The sequence below is a fragment of the Ictalurus furcatus genome, chromosome 3 (assembly GCF_023375685.1).
Source record: "Ictalurus furcatus strain D&B chromosome 3, Billie_1.0, whole genome shotgun sequence".
NCBI classification, from domain to species: Eukaryota; Metazoa; Chordata; class Actinopteri; order Siluriformes; family Ictaluridae; genus Ictalurus; species Ictalurus furcatus.
The window spans coordinates 9,019,309-9,041,774 of NC_071257.1; the positions used below are offsets into that span (position 1 = coordinate 9,019,309).

At 38.2% G+C, this 22,466-nt stretch overlaps 1 protein-coding gene across 4 annotated transcripts; it reads right to left on the minus strand.

Moving 5' to 3' along the window:
* Window positions 1-931: 931 nt before the first annotated feature.
* LOC128605333 (carboxy-terminal kinesin 2-like) lies at window positions 932-21,009 on the minus strand. 4 transcript variants are annotated; one of them, XM_053620650.1, is made up of 17 exons: window positions 20,377-21,009; window positions 20,032-20,065; window positions 17,258-17,341; window positions 17,043-17,136; window positions 16,782-16,817; window positions 16,253-16,294; window positions 15,940-16,129; window positions 15,757-15,859; window positions 15,351-15,518; window positions 11,949-12,068; window positions 8,492-8,773; window positions 7,400-7,564; window positions 6,129-6,267; window positions 2,624-2,763; window positions 2,438-2,511; window positions 1,284-1,359; window positions 932-1,177 (listed from the first exon to the last, which is right to left on the minus strand). In XM_053620650.1, exons 2-17 carry the CDS (start codon window positions 20,041-20,043, stop codon window positions 1,133-1,135), a joined length of 1,770 nt encoding a protein of 589 aa, XP_053476625.1. In that variant the 5' UTR covers window positions 20,044-20,065; window positions 20,377-21,009; the 3' UTR covers window positions 932-1,132. The 4 variants fall into 4 exon arrangements, with proteins under 4 accessions (XP_053476625.1, XP_053476628.1, XP_053476626.1 ...); XM_053620653.1 differs by lacking the exon at window positions 16,782-16,817; XM_053620651.1 differs by lacking the exon at window positions 20,377-21,009 and having other exon boundaries at window positions 17,258-17,338; window positions 20,032-20,370.
* Between the last annotated feature and the right edge of the window lie 1,457 nt (window positions 21,010-22,466).

The window sequence follows — 22,466 nt, forward strand, 5'->3', positions numbered from 1 at the left end:
AATGATCTTATAATCCTGTACTGTAGAAGTCTGTACCCTCATACAATGGTTTTCAGCTATTTTTTTTTTTAACATGCTTTGTGATGGTTTTAAATAAACACAATTGCATTGAATCAATTTAATGAATAATCTTTATTTCATTACAGTTACATTTATATAGCACTTTATGGTGTGTGTGTGTGTGTGTGTGGGGGGGGGGGGGTTGGGGGGAATCTCCTGAACCACCACCACCACCACTAGTGTGTAGCATCCACTTGGATGATTAGACGGCAGCCATAGTGCACCAAAACACACACCACACACCAGCTATTAGTGGAGAGGAGAGCGTGATGTAGCCAACTCGGAGATGGGGATTATTAGTGGGCCATGATAGAGAAGAATTTTAGGACTATTTAATATAGTTTCAAATATGCCCCTAGCCCTGTGTGCCATCTGTTAAAGGTACTGCTGATAACGGTAGTAGCCAATGCACATGCACCTGTAGAACAGTCAGTATCTGGTGTCCAGCTGCTTTAAGTACTACAGTGCATCTCATTCACATGGACTGCACCAGATTTGTACATCTGCTATGATTTGTATATCGACTACGTATACTTTGAGTGTCTAGAAAAGTGTGTATATATATATATGCAACTGTAATGAATTAAAGCTTATTCAGTAAATAAAAGTTGTTTCAATGCAATTGTGTATTTATTTCCAGTTAATTTAAACTTTATTTAAAACAATCACAAAGCCTGCAAGTAAATAAATAAATACTGGCCAATACAGTAGTTTTCAGCCATTTAGACACCCCCTTACCAACAATAGTAGTGACCAGAAAAACCATGTGGGGAAAAACTAAATCAAAATCATATTATGACTTAATTATACTCAAAGAATTGAAACCATGAAAAGTACTGTTATAAAACAGAACCAATGTTTTTATAATGAATGCATTGATCAAAAATATTTATTTTTGATATCATGTCCAGGTAATTGCACAAAATGTAAAAATGAAAATTATGAGATTAAAATATAAAGCAATAAAATGGATTAAAAACCATCTTCAAAATGCAAGGCAGACAGATACAGAAAAAGCATAAAGATGGACCAGTAACGGTGCCTTCAGATGGTCAAAGAAAAAAACAAAATGCTACTTCCTATTGGCCGTGGCAGTTCCAATAATACAGTCATTCACCTGCAACAGTACACAGTGATCAAACATCTCAAAAGTGGTCAACAAAAATCACATGAGCATCACCGTAATAATATTCAACATAAACCACTGGAAGATAAATACTGACCTTGCTGGCGAAGCGCAGTGAATTAAGTGATTCACCAAAACTTTCTTCTTCAGGTGAAATATTTACAAACATCAAACTAGACACAAAAAGAAACATTCACCTGGTTAAACTTTAAAGGACCTTAGTTTTTCTACAGATGCAGACTAAACCGGAGTTCATTTGAAGAATCCATAAACATCATTTAAATTAAATGTGACTGATATGAGCAGTTAACCAATAAACAAGTAAACACAAGTGAGATTGTCGTATCAGTACTATCTTAGCCTCCCTTGCTCATTTTCGCTCACCACCTCACTCACACTAACTTTGCATTAATTTCAGTTATTCATTTCCATAACCTGACAATGTACCAAATGAATTAATAGATATGATTATTGCTATGAATGTTATTGCCTGAAACGCTGGATAAGTTGAATGAAAATGTAAATCTCTCTAGCTAACTATATAGTACATTGCAATGCTAGTTTTCCTTCATTCAAATAACCAATCACAAGTTGGTTTATAATTTGAAAGTCCCTGTATCCATCCATTAAATCCACTTTAGTACATACAATGAGACTCCTTGATCAACCATTAGTTGTGCGTAAAATTTCTACCAGATACACACAACTTCTGAACTGCCAATTTTCTTCTGAGCACATGCGGGCCACTGCTCATTTGCTCAAAAAGTACATGGCCACAAAACTTTGCAGAAGAAAAATCTCAGTAGTCCATGCCAATTATATGACACTCTGCCAAAATTTACAGATACAAGAAATTTGGTATGCATGAAAGAAGTCACATTTGCAAAAACGTTCATATCCTACAAGAATTTGTGTAAGTGTTCCTACGAAAAACTTTCTTGAAAGGTCACACTCGAGTTCAACCATATTCAAGACAATTCTCTTCCAAATTCCCTCTTAAATGTCATGTGAACCGGCATACATCGTTTTTACATTGCAACTGGTAATATCTGCTCCAAGAAATTGTTGCTAAAGCGATCATGTATTGATATCATTACTGAAACTGAATAGCAATTTTTTTTGTATTTTGTTGAAATATAGAATATGACAGAAGGCTTATTCAGAAATTGTCTTCACTGTTATCAATTTAAGTTACACATATAAAATAGAAATTCAAGCTCTCATTTAACATGGGTGCAATTCTCAACTTACGTTTTGCTGTTGCCACCCAGGCACCCCTGAAGCAGGTAGGTAAGCTTTGAGTTGCGATAGGGCACAAAGCTCTCCTAAACAGACCAGTGGATGAAAGGGAGTCATGAGAATTAAGATTTTAGATTTGTCCAAAAATCTAACCAGCTCGAAAGTATAGAGAGATAGTTTTTTTTTTTTTAAGCACACCTTGTTGGCTAAAGCAGTGATGACAATTCCCAAATTGGTGAGCGAAGAGTTTATGGCAGTCATTTCCTTAAACCTTTCACCTTGAGACTGGGTTTTCTGGATCCTTTCACTGCCAGCCAAATCCACCAAACAAAGAGAGGCTGGGGGGGAAAAAGAATCGTGTGTGAAGAAAATCATAGTTGGCAGGAAAGAAAAAGGGGGCAGGGGTTTGTTGCATAGTATCTGTGTATGTGATCACTAACAGCAGAGACAACTATTTGATGTTTAACTTCAAACTGCAGAAATACTTGGATTTACAGTCATTTGAAAAAAATAAGTACACCCCAGGGAAATTGTTGGCCTTGACATCTGGACAAGCAAACATTTGATAGTCTTTGAAACAATGCCTATTAACAAAAGTTGATGAACAAAACCACAAGGAAAAATTAGCTTTTTCAACCATCTATTCAACAGAAATCACTAATGTGATTCTCTGGAAAAAGCAAGTACACCCTTGGCCTCAGACACGAGTATTCACAGTTTGTCATGTGACTGACAGAGACCTAGATGGCAAAACATAGTTCCAAAATGGCAGCAAACACTGGACACTCCATGGAAATGCAGCACAGGCTTGTCAATTTTCCATCCATTTCAAGCCACAAATATTTTGATCACCTTTCAAAGGAAAAGAAAAACGAAAAAGAAAAAAAAGTAAGTATTTGAACAAGCTGCAAGTTCTGGGCACTTGCGATCCATGTACAGCATCCGCCACAGTATTTCAATAACTGAAAACAGCGAGGTCCCTGCCAGAGCGCTTTGGCAACGTTTACATATCTTGTGGAGAATCCATCCCCCTACACTGGTGCCAGGATGAAAGCGTACAAAAGTACAGAGTTAGTGTTTTCGATCTGAATGGGTCAATAGTGCTGCCATTTGGGACATGAAAGACAAGAAATTCTTCACTGTCAGAGGAAAGGTGAGTGGTAATTAGCTAACCATAGTTTCAGGTTCACTGTAAGATGCATTCTAGGGCAGTAATATTTTGGTTAACACAATATCTAACTCCTACAGTCTAAACTGTTAGTGCATCTGACTGAACAAACTAGCCGGCATTTTAGCTAAACAAATATGCTCAAAATAACCACTGGGCAGCAGAAGAAAGCAGTGTTTTGCCCTCCAGGTGTGCGTTCCTATAAAAATGTGACTTCCCATGAAAACTATGAATTGCCCCCTTTAGCAGAAATAACTTCTTGTAGGTGTTTTGCATAATTGTCCACCAGGTTTGCTGGAATTTTTGACCACTGTTCCATACAATGTTCTTTCAGTTGCAAGATGTTTCAGGGTTTTCCTGCCAGTTAGGCCAGTTTCAAATCCCCCCTGGGAGATGGACTCCTGGCGCTTGGGCTGTAGTGGTCTGAACACTGAGCACACAGGGGAGAGTTTGAAGGATGCCTTTGAGGAAACGGGGTTGGGGGGGAGACAAAAAAGGAAGAATGGAAATCGGACATTTATAGAACGCCAGGCATCACAGACAATGCATCCGATAACCAAAAGGCCTTCAAAGATGATTACACATGCATCCCATGTTTCAACCACAATTTACATCTTGCAGTAAATAAAGCAGTTGCCATCAACAGGGTATCTGCAGCACCGTCAAGGCTTCACAAAACAGTATCTGCATTTACTAGATCACCAAAGCGCTCACACCAACTCACCAAAAAAACACAGACCTCTCACTCCCAGAACATAAACTCATACATGATGAACCCACCCGCTGGAATTCATCGTATGATCTGGTCGAAAGGTTTTTGGAACAGCAGCAAACTATGTGCCGTGCTGGCAGAGGACCGAAAGAAATGCCCAAAGACACGGACATAACTATAGAGACTTTAAGAGAAGTCCTTGGACCACCAAGTCCTTCTACAGATACACTCTGTGGTGAGAGAAACACAACCCTCTCATCCGTCTTACCACTGAGGTGGGAGATACTGTCTTGTTGTGATGAAGATAGTGAGTCTGTACTTGCTAGGGAAATGAAAGGTGCAATCAAAGAAAATCTCAGGCAGCATTATGATGAGGAGATGCAGCTACTTTTGAATGCTGCCACCTACCTGGACCCTAGGTTTAAAGAAGGCTTTTTTGCACTTGAGGTGAAAAAGGCTTCTGGACCAAATAAGGGATGATGCTGATGACAGGGGTGGAGCCCATGTGCCAAGAGGTGCAGAGGCTTCAAGCCAAGAGAGGCCATCAAAAAAGTCGAAGACTGACTTGAAACATCCCCTTTCGAGTATCCAAGGAGAAAAGTAAGGCAGTGATGCCACAGCAACTCAAAGGCTTTCCACAAGTGACCGTTTAAATTGAGAGTTTCTGGTATACAACAAAGTGCCAGAACTCAGTGCTGAGGAGGATCCCCTCACTTGGTGGAAAACCAACGGGAGCACATTACCACCGTGCTATCAGAGTTTGCCAGAAGGTGTATCGGCATTGCTGCGTCAAGCTGTGCTTCTGAGAGAGCATTCAGTACTTCAGGGATTATGGTCAGTCCAAGGTGTTCAAGACTGACCCAAGATAACATATGTTGGTGTTCCTTTCCAGAAACCTTAAACTGGTCAAGAAAAAGTTCAAGAAGCCATGAAAAGTGATGCCATTTTTGTTTGAATCTGGTATCGTAATGGTAAAGTTGTGCCTTAAAAAAGTTAAACTTTTGTTGAAAGTTGATCTTTTTTGTAGTTGTTTGATTTTGTAACCGATCCATTTTGTAAAAGTTTCATTTTATTTATTATTTGAAGGCTACATACCACTGTTTTTAAAATGTTCAACTGTTTAAATATATCTATTTTGTAATTGCTTTTTTCACTAGGTGACTGTTGCCACCATCTAAAAATAAATAAATAAATAAATAAATAAATAAATAAATAAAAGCCACAAACCACCATGGTATCGAGTATTTTTGCTGGTATCGGTACCGACTACTAGATTTTTGGTATCGTGACCACACGCACAGAACGGCAGACACTAGATATACGAGTGGAGTATAAATAAGACCGGTTCCATCTGCACTCCCTAAGCAGTTTTTAATCACTGGCACCCAATCTTGAGCACCTGACTCCAATTTAATGAATTGTAACAAATTACACAAAATTTACATTTTGTAGTAATATTCAAATTGTAGTAGAGTGCATCACCTTTATTAATAGGCACAGTTTCAAAGAGGATAAAATATTTGCTTGTGCAAATATGTCTAAAAAGGAAACAATTTCCATGGGGTGTACTTACTTTTCCCAAACAGGAAACAGCTGAATGTACAAGCTTAGTTTCTACATTTGTTACAAAAACAGGGACCAGGCATGTATTCAAAGCAGAAAAGCATAGTTTTCCAGTATCTACCATGTCAATAGTGTGGGGTCATTATATATGGATAAAATGGCTTTTCACAAAGCAGTTATTAAATTAATCTTTTTTTTTTTTTTTTAAGAAAAGAAAAATCAAGTTCCCCATTTTCCAATTAAATACTTAGAATACTTACATTTGCACTTGGTGCCTCTGCCAGTGTTTTCTCCGTCAATGTCCAGCTGGAAAATTGAATGGGAACGAGAGGATTGATCATTCATGTTTGTTCGGGCAGTGGACCTGTTTTGGTTTGCCAAGATGATCAACTTGCAAACCTGAAATTAAAAGCAAATAAAATAGTTAATGTTTAAACAGACACTCAAGTAAAATACAAATGCTTAATGTAAACATACCCAAAATGTGCCATGTATAGAGCTGGCCAAAATGACCATACAAGATCAAATCTATGAAATATTAGTGCACTTAGAGACACTCCTGCACATAGAAAAAAAAAGGAATGAGTGTTTAAAAAGGCAATTTGAGCAACTGAAAGATGACTGCAGTGCAGGTCAGAAAACAGAGGTATACTTTACTTTCATAAAAGCATTGAGTTTTAACTTTTTTTTTTTGAGCCCCGAACAGGAACACACTCAAAGCAGAGAGACAAATCACCCAAATTCAGTCCCAACCACAAATAACTTGTATGACAAATAACAAATGAATTGTTCAACACTATGGCAATCACTGCAGTCTCACCCTCACTGTCTTGGTCTAGCCATCAGGTACTAAAGTGGACATGAGGCAAAGCTATAGAAATCTATGGGTTATGGGACAAGTAGAAACAAGAGTTTTGTATGAAAATAAATACAGATACATAATTATTAGTTTATTAATGCAACTAATGCACTATTTATAGTTGAAGACAAACAAATTGGATGCATTGTCTATTAATAATAATAATAATAATAATAATAAAAAAAACATATCAGTGATGCACTATATACCCAACTTAAAGACGAGCCATGCTGCAAAATTCACTCACTACGATGCAACAAGTTTGTATGCCAAAACCCAGAAACGAGTTAGCATTTTAGCCCTTCCGGTTCCGTCGTCCCGAGGTCAATGTTATGAAGGGAGTAGAAAATACAAATATGCAAGAAACTTACACTTCCTTTGGCAATTTTATTGCCTTATCTAGATGCAAGGGGTTTTAGCATTGAGGAAACCAAAAAAAAAAATTTAAAAAACCCAACCTTTGATCTATCACATTAAGGCATCACAGATGGCATTCAACCAATGCAATTATATGTGTAACTCTAGAACTGGTGCCATATTTTGTGTCTCCCAGATAAGCCTAGTCATTTCTCAAAAATAAATAAATAAATAAATAAATAAATAAATAAATAAATAAATATCTACAATTCTGAAATGGGAAATATACAGCAGGACACATGCACACAAAAATACCTCATCCACACTGGTGACCTTCTGGTAATTCAGATTGGTGACTGTTACTCCATTATTTGTGGTCTTTTTGATTTCATGCTCTGGCCTCTTGTTAGGTTTGCCCAGATACAGCAAGTCCCGCAGGGTTTCATTGTAAATTTCAACAAAGCTGGCTGTAAAGGTATACTACAAATAAACAAATGCAATACAATTTTAAGTCACCATTTTAGCTTCCAATAGCACTTTAATATGCAGATATAATATTGGCATATGTTATAGACTGTATAATTTACATTAAAGCAATAGAATTTTCATATTTGGGTGAACCGTCAGTTACTCACCCTCATGTCTTTCCAAACCCATAAGAATTTGTTCAACTTCGGAACACAAATTAGGACCTTTTTAATGAAACCTGGGAAATTTGTCCCGCCATTTACAGTCCAAGTATCCAAAAATGTTAATAAAGGCGTCATAAAAAGTAATCCATATGACTCCAGTGGTTTAATCCCAATTTTGTGAAGCAATTTAAAAAAAAAAAAAAAACCTAAAATTAAGTCTTTATTCACAAAATGTTCTCTTCCGCATAGAGTCCATCTTCCTCGACTGTAAACAATGCAGTGCTTCCAGGAGGGACGCTGTACAGTCACATAAAACAAATCGTTGTAACGAAGATGTCTGCAGATTTCAATATAGAGGACTTTTTTGACTACTCTGACTTTTTAAACCCGTTCTTGCATTGTGGTTCTCATGAATGCGGAGTCGGACATCTATGCGGAAGTGAAGACATTGTGTGAATAGAGACTTGGGATTAAACCACTGGAGTCACATGGATTACTTTTACAGTGCCTTTATGCATTTTTGGAGCTTGAAAATTTTGAATACTTGGACTGTAAATGACAAATTTCCCAGGTTTCATTAAAAAGGTTTTCATTTGTGTTCCGAAGATGAACAAAAGTCTTCTGGGTTTGGAACGACATGAGGGTGAGTAATTGACAGAACTTTTATCTTTGAACTATCAGTTTAAGGTAGGAGGAACTGAGGAGTTGGTTAAGTGCTTTGTGCACCTAATCATTCATGAACACATTAATTCAGCCGGAATAGTTGGACCATTACCTGCCAGCCTTGCTCACGAAGCATGTTGGCAGACTTGAAAATCTGCTGGACAGCTCGTGGAATGACCCCCCACATGTCATCCGTGTCACCACCTTCCATTGTAAACGTTTTGCCACTACCTGTCTGGCCATAAGCAAAGCAGCAGACATTGTAGCCATCCAGAGCTGACTGCACTAAGAGGGAGATCTCCTCAAACACCTCACTCTGGGTGCTGTGCGGCCCAAATACACGGTCAAAGCTGAAGATGTAAATTTTAGTTTCTGCAGCCCGTCCCACATGTGACTGAGAGGGAGAGAAAATGAGTGAATGAGAGAGAGAGAGAGAGAGAGAGACTCTAGTTTCCCTAGGTCAGTGTTTCCCAACCTTTTTCAGTTACAGCACCCTTTGAATTTTTATTTATTTATTTTAATATGTGGCACCTTACAAACACTAAATGCTAGACAGCGTTAAGCCTGGTTTATACTCTATGCATCTGCAATAGCACGAGGGAGAGCGTGGCAAAAAACATTGCGGAGTGGGCGGTCGAGCGCGGAGTGCGCAAGGCCTCATTTCTTGTGGCGGTCTGCACGGCATTTTTTGTAACTTGCTGCAAGGCGCCGCATCCGGAAGTTAAGAGTCACCTCGAGGTTATTGCCAAAAGGTACGATTGTACAGGCAACTCTATGATCCATCCATAGAGATAGCCAGATGGCCCAAAATTCATGGAAAGGTTTTTAAAAATAGCGATTTAGATTTGCTTTGTACATACTGTTGAAGGAATAAAGCCAGAGCTGAAAACATAGTGCATCACCAAAAACTTTCAGTATCTTCACAAATAAACAGACACTACGCTACACCGTCAGACGGTGATTAAACCTCCAGATGGCAGGGCTCCAGATGGCGACTAAAATGGTCACCACTGCAACTAACTTTAATTTTGCGACCATGTTTTTTCTGCCAGTCACCACTGGCCACTGTTACCCACAAACAAAATTTAAAAACAAATTAAATAGAAATTACCATATATCTCATGTTAGGCTACTGAACTCATCTCCCCTTGCACCTGCATCTACCTGCCATATCGTGTGCACTCCTGTTTGGTTTCCAATAAATAAACTCTGTATTCTTGTCCTGCAGTGGTTGAAGCGTCGGCTGTATAGATGAACAGAAACAAGCAACGAAAAGCGCAAACGAAAAATACCACTTTTTCCTCATTCCCTGCCCGTCCAAACCCTGCCTCCTCTACATCAGATGCCGACGATGTTGAGACCAACTCAACCAGTGAAAGTTCTCAAGTGACATTTGAGTCATCCCAGCCCATTTCAATCGGTGTGCAATCTTTTACAGATGATGACAGCCAAGCGCAGCGAGTCAAGTCTTCTCCAGTCCCTGTGGCTCTCATCCTGACAAAACTGTTTAAATCAGCTTGGCTACAAGAGCTTGCCTGGTTACGTTATGACAATGGGGAAATGTACTGCACCTTTTGTGCTAAAGCAGGACAAGATATTGCTGGTAAAACAGTTCATTACCAGTTGAGTCATTTTAAAAAAGAAACTGAAGAAGCATGGTGACAGTAAAAAACATAAGAACGCCAGGGATTGAGTCATTGCTAAGTCTGCCCCTCATGCCACCCCAACCGTGAAAGCAGAGCAACGTGCTAGTGATAAAGTCGCAGAAAAAGAGATGAGAGAATTGAAAATAAAATTCAATGCAGCCTACATGACTCTGCCTGAATAAGCAGGAAACAACTAATTGTACATAGTTGAATAAAAAAAAATGAAAAAAAAGAAACAAACGACTGGACATTTAAGTATTTACGGAAATATGATATACTGAACATTGCACATATTGTGCATGTAAAGAATACATTGTGTAAACTATGTGAGGCAGAGTAAACAAAGGCAGACAGTACAGAAAAGAAAGAAAAGGCAGTGTGAGGTAGCCGTTTAACAATGATATCATGTCATACGACATCACTATATTTTGGCTCCTGAAAATTTGAATTGGCGCCTAAATATTTTTTTTTTTTTTTTTTTTTTTTGCCTGGAGCCCTGCATGGAGACATTTACATTGATGGGCAGCCATACAGAGTGATCATTCTGTAATCTTTCTTTTGTCTTTATACATGGAGACATTTGCACTGATGAGTGAACATCAATCCATCCATCCATCTTCTATACCGCTTATCCTTCCTTCAGGGTCACAGGGAAACCTGGAGCCTATCCCAGGGAGCATCGGGCACAAGGCGGGCTACACCCTGGACAGGGTGCCAATATGGGTGAACAATCACCTGAATTTATAAATGTGAGATGTCATTTGCAGGAAGCACCCACTTTTTGCTCATGTCTACAGTAATTGCTAACATTTACAAAATGAACCTACAATAAATAAGTCTATTTAATGAAAGCAAAAGGGCCATGTTTAATAAAAATCTTAAGTAATAAAAAAAATTGAGGTTGTTCAATTTAGTTTTATACACATCACATTAAAACAAAATATAGCTCTCTCTCAAGGTTTACTGAGTTTTATATGATTCTTTGCTTCCCCCCCACCACTGTGGGTTTTAGTGAAGTGCACTGAAAAACAGTCAAACAATTCCTCAGCATTCAGGAACTCAACGCGAGACACCTTGTTTGCAAGCGCTGCTATGGTTGTTCTGACGAACTACCTCTTCTCTTAGCACCTTCCTGTTGGTTCATAGGACGAATAAACAGAGTTGCCAACTTTCGTTTAAGAATATTACAACGACGAGCGTGTCAAGTATGAACGCCTCATCCATTTGGGGAGGTGCGCATGCAGTCAGTGGAGGTTCATGCTGCGGAGCCAGGTGAAAGTATAAACAAGGCTTTAGCTACATGAGGAGGATGGCCCAGAAGCATCTGGAGCTTTTCTTTTAAGAAATCTGTCCATAATCTTTTTTTTGGGGGGGGGATTTGTTTTTATACATAATTTTTTATTATTGTTATGCAGATGTGTCATTATTTCTGTGCCTATTATTTCAGACATCAGATATTGATCACACAGCTATATTACAATATTTTACACATTTTAGAAGTGTTAGAAGGATTTTTACACAGCACCCCTGCTCTCAGACAGCACCTTGGTTGGGAAACACTGCTCTAGATCAGAGGTTCCCAATCTTGGACCTGGAGTACCTCCGGTCCTACACATTTTAGTGTTTTCTCTAGTCAAACACACCCATCTCAAATAATCAACCAACAGTCCTTCCTGAGATAAAGCAGGTGTGCTACAGAAGAGAAGACACTAACGTGCAGAACAGGTGGGCAATTCACGATGCCAGTTTGGAACCTGTACCCTACATTAAAGCTGCCTTTTACACAGACAAGGAATCAAGTCCTCCTTTTAAAATGTTACAGTTAGTCTTTTTAAGGAAAGTTTCAGACCAAAAAAAATAACTTTGTATTTCAGACTTGTAAAATTCAAGTCTCACCATTACCTGACAATTTTTTGTACTTACCTCTTCCATTTTTGCAAGTGTTATAGACTTGTTGTCATGAGTAGGCAGTTGAATGTGTGGGATGGTTGCTTCCTTGTTGGAAAGGAGAGGACGTACCCTGCAGAAAACTCTGATGTTACCCTGGGGGGGGTTTACAAAAATAGAAAATAAATAAAAAGAGAGCTCTAAACAAGCACTGATGTAACATGCATATGTAGTTTTCTTGTTTGACCAGCATTTTCACGGATATTAGTCGTCATTCTATTCCCAGTTTTATACATTAAACATTCCCGCATTTGGCCCAACAGTTCTTTAAGGTAATTCACATTTTTACACAGTTCAGTGTCTTTACTTTCATTAGTTATTTTCATACCAAATTATTAAAGACAGTAACATGGTTTCTAAATGGACTTGTAATGTGGAGCTGGACTACCACTGAAGTAAAATGTGTTTGAATTAGTTTTACTCAAAACTAGTAGTGTTGCATTCAGGGAAAACAAAACACTACATGGCTAAAAGTATGTGGTCACCGCTTCCAGTTTTTGGGTTCGGCCATTTCATCTACACCAATCAGTCAGTTCATCAAATTTCTGCCCTGTTCAAGCTACTGCAGTCAACTATAAAATGCTGACAAGGAAGCATCTAGGAGCAACAACTCAACTAGGAAGCAGTATACCATGCAGTCTCATCTGGACAGTCAAGTGTTGAACTTGCTTATGCAACCAAATATTAAATTCACCTTAAGACACTGTTCCAATACTTCTGCATACCAAAAAATTGCAGGTTGTCTGCCACCAAAAGGTGCCATGTTCCACATGGTTTAATACATAAAGATGTAACTGTCATGAAATGAAAGCTGAAATTCTGATCCAACTCATGTATCATTTGATCTCATACCCACAGGTCTTCAGTGTATAGCAAAAACAAGTTGGCCTTGCTGTTCCAATACTTTCAGAAGAGATTAAATATTGTGGCTTAAGAGTAATTACTAGGGCTGCAACTAAATTATTTTCACAATGGATTAGTTTTTGGATGAATCAGATGGGGGGGCAGGGGCAAACATTCAAGTACCATCTTTTATTTTACTTAAAATAAAATCCACAAACTTAGCATTAAATATAAACCACAAACACACATTTGTCCAATTATACAAGACTGAAAAGAACCCAATACACAGACACCAGAAGATATACTATTAATTTAGGACTGTAATTTAATTCGGTGCTTTTTGTGCATCCATAAAAATAATGCATTTAAAAAAAAATAAATAAAAAATAAAAAAAATACATAAACTAAATTATATACTATTAGAGTATATGCATTATTTTTATGGATGCACAAAAAGCACCGAATTAAATTACAGTCCTAAGTTAGAGAGATTATTTATTTATTTGTTTATTTATTTATTTATATAAATAAAACAAAACCCAAACAAGCCTCACTTTCACTGCACCTTGTGGTTTCGGTTACTCGCTGCATTTAGGCATATTGTTTTACTTGTTTTTACTTTTGATTTGACATTACAGATGTTACACTGTGGATCACCGACTCCATGTGAGTGAGGAGCAACACTGCTGTTACTAGCATCACTTAAGTTAAACTTAACCCCTTAAGCAGCTTGCACACAGTGCAGCATTTTGGATACGAACATGAGTTTATGCTTGTACATCACTGTTGTGCTTCCGTTCTACACAAACTCCACACTTGAGATGCTACTACCTTTCTAAAATTCATACACTAGACAGTAGGGATGTCATGAGAACCGATACTTCGGTACCAACAGTCTTAAAACGTAACAGTACTCGTTTTTCTGCAGTAGTGTAGGTACCAATTCTTCCAGAACTGATGGGGGCAGCAAATAGCACAAGTGTTTTGAAGAAGAAGAAGAATGCCTACAAGCACATGGGAAAAACTACAGAAGATGGTGACAAGTTTAGCTCTGCCCTAACACACTGAGAGGAAAGGTGGTAAAAGTTAAATATGGAAATATTTCGCATTTGAGCCAGATGACAATTGATGCTCTAAAGCTGGTGTGCAACCGATGCTATTGTTCATTTCAAACAAAGCGCAGAAACACCTGGAATTTGGCCAGGCACCTGAAAGATGGGCCCTATAATAGGTTTGGTTGAGGCAGCTGGCACTGTGGCCGTGAAACCAGCTAACGTTAGGCTCCATGTAATGTTTGCAATGCGTTAGCGTCGTTAACAAATAACTGGCTATCGTAATGTTATAAACTACCTCCCAACGGGCCACCATGCATCGCCATTCAGCACGTATCCTGATGTCACTAATAATTACTCAAATGTTAATGGTTTTATTACATTTTTGGCCTGCCACCTTATTGAATTTAAGCTAATGCTTGCATTGAGAGTATAAGGGGTGTGCACGTGTTTAGGTGTGCACCTTAGCACTTGTAGCCTCCACTGTTATTAGTCATTGTCAGACAGTGTTTGATAACTAAAATATCCCCCACTCTCTCTCTCTTTTTGCCAGTATCAGCCAGAGGAGGATGTCTTCCAGGAGTGTTTAACTGTTTATTTTACTTTTATACCACACTGTGGTATCGACTTTGGTATCGAGTATCGTGTACTTTTGGTGGTATGTGTACCAACTACTAGATTTTTGGTATCATGACATCCCTACTAGACGGTAGAGTACACAGTGTACATAATGTGGGACAACTAATATTTACTCTCTGGAGCACATTTTCAGAACAGCAGTAACACAATGAGTAAAAGTATACCCCATGCTGCATGCAAACCAACTAATCAATAATGAGATTAGTTGACACTGATTTCTCAATTAGATGTTGCAGCTCTAGTAATTATGCCACAACATATTTTTAGTTAAAAATGGCTTGCATAATAAGAATAAACCAAGCTTTCTTGAAACCAACATACCTAATAAATACATTTTGTCTCTCTGATCATGAAGGATTGATTACAATACACGATTTTATAAAAAGATAGTAAGGGAATAGGGTCTATCTACTTTCAGTCTTGCTGACAGATGAACATTACCTATTGCCTAAACATGAATGCTCTGGCTAACCTTGCAGACATCCCCACAACCACCTTTGTTTACTACTAGTGGTAACAACTGTAAATTAGTTAAAATTATTTGTATAGTCAAAGTTTTTCTATGTATCAGATTGCTGAAATGCTTATAAATTCAGTCAACTTCTTGCCAAAAATCAGACTTTACAGTTAGGTTACTTTAGACAAGAATAAAGTGATTCATTAAGCAAAAATCATGCAAGATCATGATTAATGCATCTACCAGTGATATTTCTTACATTTAACCACATGTACTTGCTTTACACCCAAATTAAAGATAACTGCATTCTTATTGCTTCCAATAAGCATTCAAACGTGTATTAGAATGTTTTAGAACACTACTTCTACAGTAGGCCATTCAACTTACCTTCAGCTCCTGAATTGTGTTATGGAGTTTCCTGCGTTCCATTTCCCCATAGTGAAGCTCATCCTGCTGCCTTGCCACCAATTCCTGCAAACTTTTTACTGTATCCTGAGACACTCGGAGACTGTCCTCACAGTGGGCCAGAGCAGAAGTCTGAATAGAAAGCTGGCTCTTAAATGGGGAATAGAAGCAAGGGGGGGTGGGGGCACAAGCAAGGTGAACAAAAACATTTGAATATTAGCACAAAAGATGCAAGAGTTTCAGCTTAACAGCAAAGTGAGTTTTGAACTTTCAGAGGACAGATTTGTGCAGACAGTTGTGCATGGCCAAAATGCATGCTCAATCATAGCTGCATCATCTTCAAAAAAAATGTGTACATTCGTTTCATACAGTGGGTACAATGACATGCCTGTATATTGCCGTTTTCAGTTGTCAGGTCATCTTTTTCTTTAATAGTTCTCTCCAGCTCCTCTTTCACAGATACCAGATTAGTTAGTCTCTCTTCAAGGGCCCTGCAAATAATGTTTAAAGCAAAACCTACTCATATAACCAAAACCATGTCATTTCAATTCAAATGTAGTGTGCAGTTTACCTAAGGCGCTGCTTTAATTGCTTGTTCTCCTCTTTGGCCTGTGCATTGTTTTTATGCACTTCTGCATTTGACGCTTTAAGGTTCTCATTTTCTTGGTTAAAAGACTTCCAACGGCCCTGGTAATTCTGAACTTTGTTCTCCGGGTCAGTGACTTTTCCTTTCAAGTCCCGTCCCGGTCTCTTGGATGCTCCTGTACATGTTGAATGGAACAACTCAGGCTACAAGAGTAACTAATGCTGGCCCTTTAAAATGTCTCAAGAAGACATTTAAAATAAAACCACCACCTTACAAGCAAACTAGTTTCTCATCCTACCTTTAATTACTGATGCACGTGCAGATGGTTTTTTTGCAGCACCTAAAAACAAAATTAGCTGATAATTTTTCCTCCCATAGTAATTTGAATCACACATTTTAGTTGTCAGTGTACAGCCATGACAGGACACTTGCACATCGTTTTGAGTTCAAGATGGCATAGCTATTTTCTTGGGGAGGAAATAATACTGGTAGTGATGTGCTCTTTGTTACCATTCAAGTCCTTAAATGAGCATAGACATACCACAGATTACTTATTAAGAAATACTCAGGGTATTCCTCAGCAGAGATTTTTTTTAATGAACATAACTAGAAGTATATTATGCTCATTATTTACAAGTGCAATAGACACACTAATAATTTTTTTTATTTTACATCTCCATCCCTCTCTATCCCTACTTATGAATTATTGAGGTTTAGATTAAACCAATTCAATACAAGTGACCACTCAAACAGGCAAAGAATTATCTGAACATAAGCATTGCCCTGGCTCTACTTTCCAGACCCAGACATTAAGAATACAAACATACCTCTCGAGGGAGCTGCAGCCACAGTTGCTGCACTGCCTGGAGAAAGCAGTTTATCGATGAAACAAGATTAAGAAAAAAGTAAATTCTACATCTAAAAACAAGTAGTATTGTTGGCTTTTGAAGGAAAAGAAAGGAACATTAGTGAACTAATGCTCAAGTATGGCACATGACAAAAAGTGATCTGAAGCAAGTGTCAACACTACATGTTGAACTGGTAATGTGGTGTTTGAATCAGCCGATTGTTTGAGCACCATCACTTACTGGTTGCTTTGACTGGCCCAGGATACTTTGGAGGGATTACACTGGTAGGCGGTTTGAGCCTCTGAAGACCAGTCTCAACTTTCCGGATCTTTTTCTAAATATAATATAAAGTGAGAATACAAGTTTTAAAGACTAAAAAGACTTGTTTATATGAAAGGGACTGGACAAAACATGTTGCTTCTTTTTTCTTTTTAATAAAAAGAACAAAACCACACCATTGCAGGCTGTTGATACTCTCCATCAGTGGTGCTGGAGAAAGGCCTCTTCGACATGACTGGTAATCGGGACATTGTACTCTGCTGGAGGAGGAATTTTAGGAATCAATCTGACTGCTTAAAACAGTTAATAGATTATATAGTTGTTAGCAAGCTTGTTGAAATTCTTAGCCTGTAAGAACATGTAAACAGAAAGATGTTTCAGTCACTGGCCACCTTAATGAATGCTTGCACATTCATAAACTTGTCAATAACAATCATGTGGCAGTGTGATGCATAAAATCATGCAGATGCAGTTTGATGTTCACATCAAACAATATAGTTGGGACACAGGCAGGGTGGGGAGGAAATAAAGTAATCTTTATTGCAAGGTTGTGGAGCATTTCAAAAACTGCTAGGATTTCATGCCCAACAGGCTATGAAAAGTTTCTACAGAGTATTAATTTAAAATAAGTAAAATCTTACTATACCGTACCAACTACCACAACTGGGTTTTCTTAAACTAATGGTACTCAGTCCCTGAGCTAATAAATTAACATGAGCACGTGTTTTTAACCCTCAGATTGGACCCTACACTCTTCCGTAAGTGGATCTAAAAAGACCTGTATTAGAATCAATGCGTTTTTACATTCTTTTTACATTCCCACACAGATTACTGACTTTGCAGTCTTCGGAACTTCTGACACAGCTTTCTTTTTGGTGCCAACACATCCTTTGGTCTTATTGTAGAATTTTGTATATAGTAGAAGTAATTACTTCAGGTTTTTCTTTCTGCTACTTTCATCCACCACTTTGTTGTGGTGCATCGTGCTTAGGAGCACGACAGCCATTCCTTTATTTCCGCCATAGCGGACCATGGAAAAGCTGCCACCAAATCCAAACTCTGCTTTGAAGCTCTCTGGACAAGGATGCCTTCAACACAGGAGGGATGTCTCACTTGTTCTGTCTTAGAGTAAACACAGTAGAGAGGCCCTTCTCCAAGAGATGCTGTACAAGAGGCACACTCATGAAAAGGTCCTCCGGTGATGTTGCAACCCGTGCTTCTAAAACTGCTGCACAACTTCTGGACAATGTTCGCCCCATATTCTTCTGAACAACTTCCCCTGGTTGTTTTCCTGTGTAAACCATCACATCTATTGCATAGGGGACACATGAAACACAAACCCAGAAGATCTTAAGACTATACTTGGCAGGTTTGTCTTTCATATATTGTAGAAACTTGCACCGCCACCTGAATGGCACAAGCTGTTCATCCACAGTGACACGGTCACTGGGAATGAATCATTGTCTGCAGTTTACCAGGAACCAGGTCCCATATGTAGCAGAAGGCTGCCATATGGTAGGCTTTCAGACAGATGGATCTGGTCCCCTTGTAATCAAAGGGCAAGACACAGCAAATATCTTCAAATCTCCCAACAGCCATAGTGGCCTTGTACATGGGATTACGTAAAGGACTCCCAAACAGCAGCTCATTTACTTAGCTAGCGCAAGCTGACAAATTATCACCAGATTGTCAGCTAGGCTAATTTGTTGACACATGATAACCCATACAGTCACTAAATAGTTGTGAATGACACACATGAATGTGCAAGTATGCTGTTGAAATACTGTGTGTCAACCTGTTGACATCAGATATTTCCAGAAGATAAAATGGCACACTTACATGAGATGTTACTGTGTAGAATATTTTTCCTGAGGGGGTGACACTTGATATATTTTGTGTGGTCGACAGTTAATATATTCCTGACAGCAACAGTTGACAATCAAGTGTTCCCATGAAATTCCATTAGAAAAGCATGCAGGTCTTTTTGACCCACTTATGAAAGAGTGGGGTAGTAACACAAAGACTAGAGAAACTTTTAAATCAGTAAAACTAGAAATAAATAAATAAATTACACCATGACTAAAAAAACTCAAAAAACTTGTTTGAGGAATACCCAAGATATGAAGTTATATACATTATATTTAAAAGATACTGCAAACAAATGACCACACCAGGTCATTTTAGACCCACTCATGCATCTAAGGATTAAGAGAGATTACAAAGCACTTCTAAAAGTCACTCTGGAGAAAGGCACCTACCAAAATGTAAATTCATAAGCAGCCATACAGGTGTTCCTAATAAAATGGATAGCAAGTATATACATTACGCCACACTATCTTTCTAAACTGTCTTTACTAGATTTATATCCAAAAGTTATTCATCCCCCTCTAGATGGCCTGCACTAATGAAAGGATTATTCAGAATAAATGTTCAAGATCTTGACTGTAGGATTTAAATTAGCTTTCATTCTGAAAATGCATTTATTACATGGTGCATGGTATTGTTTTGATTAAATAAATGATATTCCATGTTTATTTTATTTCAGCTCAAACAAACAATCTCCAGTTTCATTTCTACTGAACATGTGATATTCCAAATAAGTGATATTCCAACAAATCTTTCTGCAAATCTTGAATGGATTCACGATGAAAACATTTAACATCAAAACACTTGTTTGTTTGGATGTGCCAATGTATACATGCACACTAATTGGACGAAGCCTCATTTGTATAAACAAACATTAAAACGACCCAACACAAACATTTTCACGAATATCACCACTCAGAATTAGATTGTGATATCTAAAAGGTTTAAAATGTACTTTATTTGGCTGGAGCCTTAAACAAAAAAGACGAGGTTTCAAACATTTACATGCCTAGCGATACAAGAACACGGCGGGCGACATATTGCTAACTAGACAGCTAGGGGTACAACCAGAATTGGCACTCACCTCTTTGCTCATTTATCCTGCAGGTTGTGCTTAACTAAACAACAACAACAACAACAGCAACAACAGAAGAGTTAAAATCCGTTAAGCAAAACAGAAGACTTACAAAGTGGCAGAAGAAAGGTAGAGCACAGAAGTGACAAAACTATCCTAACTAAAATGAATGATCAGCTCTGCTGTTATTAGAACTATGAGATGCTAACTCTCAAACCGTTTTATTAACTGACTACTTTGCCTCCATAATTTCACGAAACCCTTTATCGGTATTTGAGCTAATACACGATGTCTCCATTTCCACCACTCTGCTGATTAAAATCTTATAATGACGAAAAAAAATCAGTATCTTACCATCTACACACGAACACGTAGCGAAACACCAAACTGCGCCCTATGAACGTTCAAACCTGTTTACTTTTATATATATTGCCGCCGTTCAGGATAAGTCGCCATTGGTCAAATCATAACCAATCATCGTGACAGAGAGGGTGGTCCCGCCTACAGGGACTACATGGGCGGGGAAAGTGTCTCTGTAGTTGAGTGACATCTAGCTGTAACCCCGGATACCTACGGAGCCCCGGATGGTAAAAACATGAGATGAGAAGGGTTCTCTCGTATTTTTTTGCGTCCTCCCGTCGTTCAGTTCGTAAAAACAGTACTTCCAGTGTTCCGGAGAATTCAGTACCCTTCAGTTCTCCTGTTTCCACTTCAGCGCGCATGTGCGAAATCATGACGTTTTCCCTTGTTGCTGAGTCGAGCGGCTAGAAAAGTAGTTCCCTCTGTGTTGAGACTGGTCTATACTGTAGATGAAACGTCTTACACATAATGACGAAAACACATTTGATTCAAGCATTTTCTACATGTTATAGTAACTTTTGACCTCTAGGTGGCACTGTCATGAAATTTGTTGGGTAGCATCAGGTCATAGTTCTGAAGACATGTACCAAGTTTCATGACAAGTCGTTAATGAGACAGCGTCACTTCCTGATTGGCGACGTCATCACCAGACTTTTTGGCTTGTCACAAGCAAAGAGTTTCGCTTCGATTCAAATTCCATTTGATAACTTTTGTGCAGATTGGTCTGAATATATTATGGGCAAAATTGCGTGAAATTTGGACAAAATTTCAAGATGGCAGAAAATCTAATTAGGTGGAAATTAGACATCATAGGGTCCATTGAACTCAGCATGAGTGAGAAAGTCCAGTTTTTAAAAACTTCCCTCACCTTCAGGTTGAATATCTCTTGTGGGAGACCAGACACGAACCTGAAATGTTGACAGAAATAAGTGCTCTATAGTACTATAGCTCAGAAGTCACTTACTGCATTTATCACACCCTAAAGTAAGGACACTTTTTTAAGTTGCACTTTCTCACCCCCATAAAAAAAGAAGACTCAAACCTGAAATGTTCTGCATGCACTAACCTTCCCATTATAAAGTGACCCCAAAAGTGGCACGCTGAGCAATCTTGAGCATTATATTTGAACTTAAGTTCTAAAGCTAAGGAAGGAATGTGCATTTTTTTTTATGCCATGTACCTTGTATTGTTCTCTAGAGATCAGTATTTGTTCCAAGGAGCAAGAGCCAAGATATTGAGGTTTCTGTAAACAACTGTATAGTCAAAATTTGTTGTGTGCCTTGACAAAAAGATGGATGGAATGACTGAGATGGAATGACTCCTTGCTCTTTTTGAGAGGTTTGTTAACAAGCTTTAATAAAACTTATTAAAAGTGACGATGATGGCTTGAACCATTTATTATACAGTTGCATAAAATTCAGTTGCAATTGCACCCACTAATATATGTTACCCACCTAGTAATCCTATCCGCCATAATAAGACATGAATAACTGCCAACAAGCAACATGCCTACCCACTACTTAATAACAAAGTGGGTTTTTAAAAATTGTCTAATAAATACTTGTATGAACATGAGACCACAGAAGAGAGAAATAGTTTGTATATATTGAAACCTTATTTTTGACAGGTCTAGGTCAAAGGTCAAAAAGATACATATTCTTACTCTCTATATCTAGGTCAAAGGTCATGATCAAAGAATATATTTATAGTTATGTTAAATCCGGATCACATACATTCCAGACACAAATGTTACCATACATGGTGTGGGCATGTGTATTCCAGACACCCACACACATTGCACATGTTCTTTCTAACACTCTGAGGTAGGTCATAATATATATATAGTTATGTTAAATCGGGTTCCCATCCATTCCTGACACAAATGTTACCATACATGGTATGGCCATGTGTATTCCAGACACCCACACACGTTGCACACATGTTCTTTCGAACACTCCGAGGTATGTCATAAAATATATATATATAGTTATGTTAAATCCAGATCACATCCATTCCTGACACAAATGTTACCATACATGGTATGGCCATGTGTATTACACATCCAAACAAAAATATGACACACA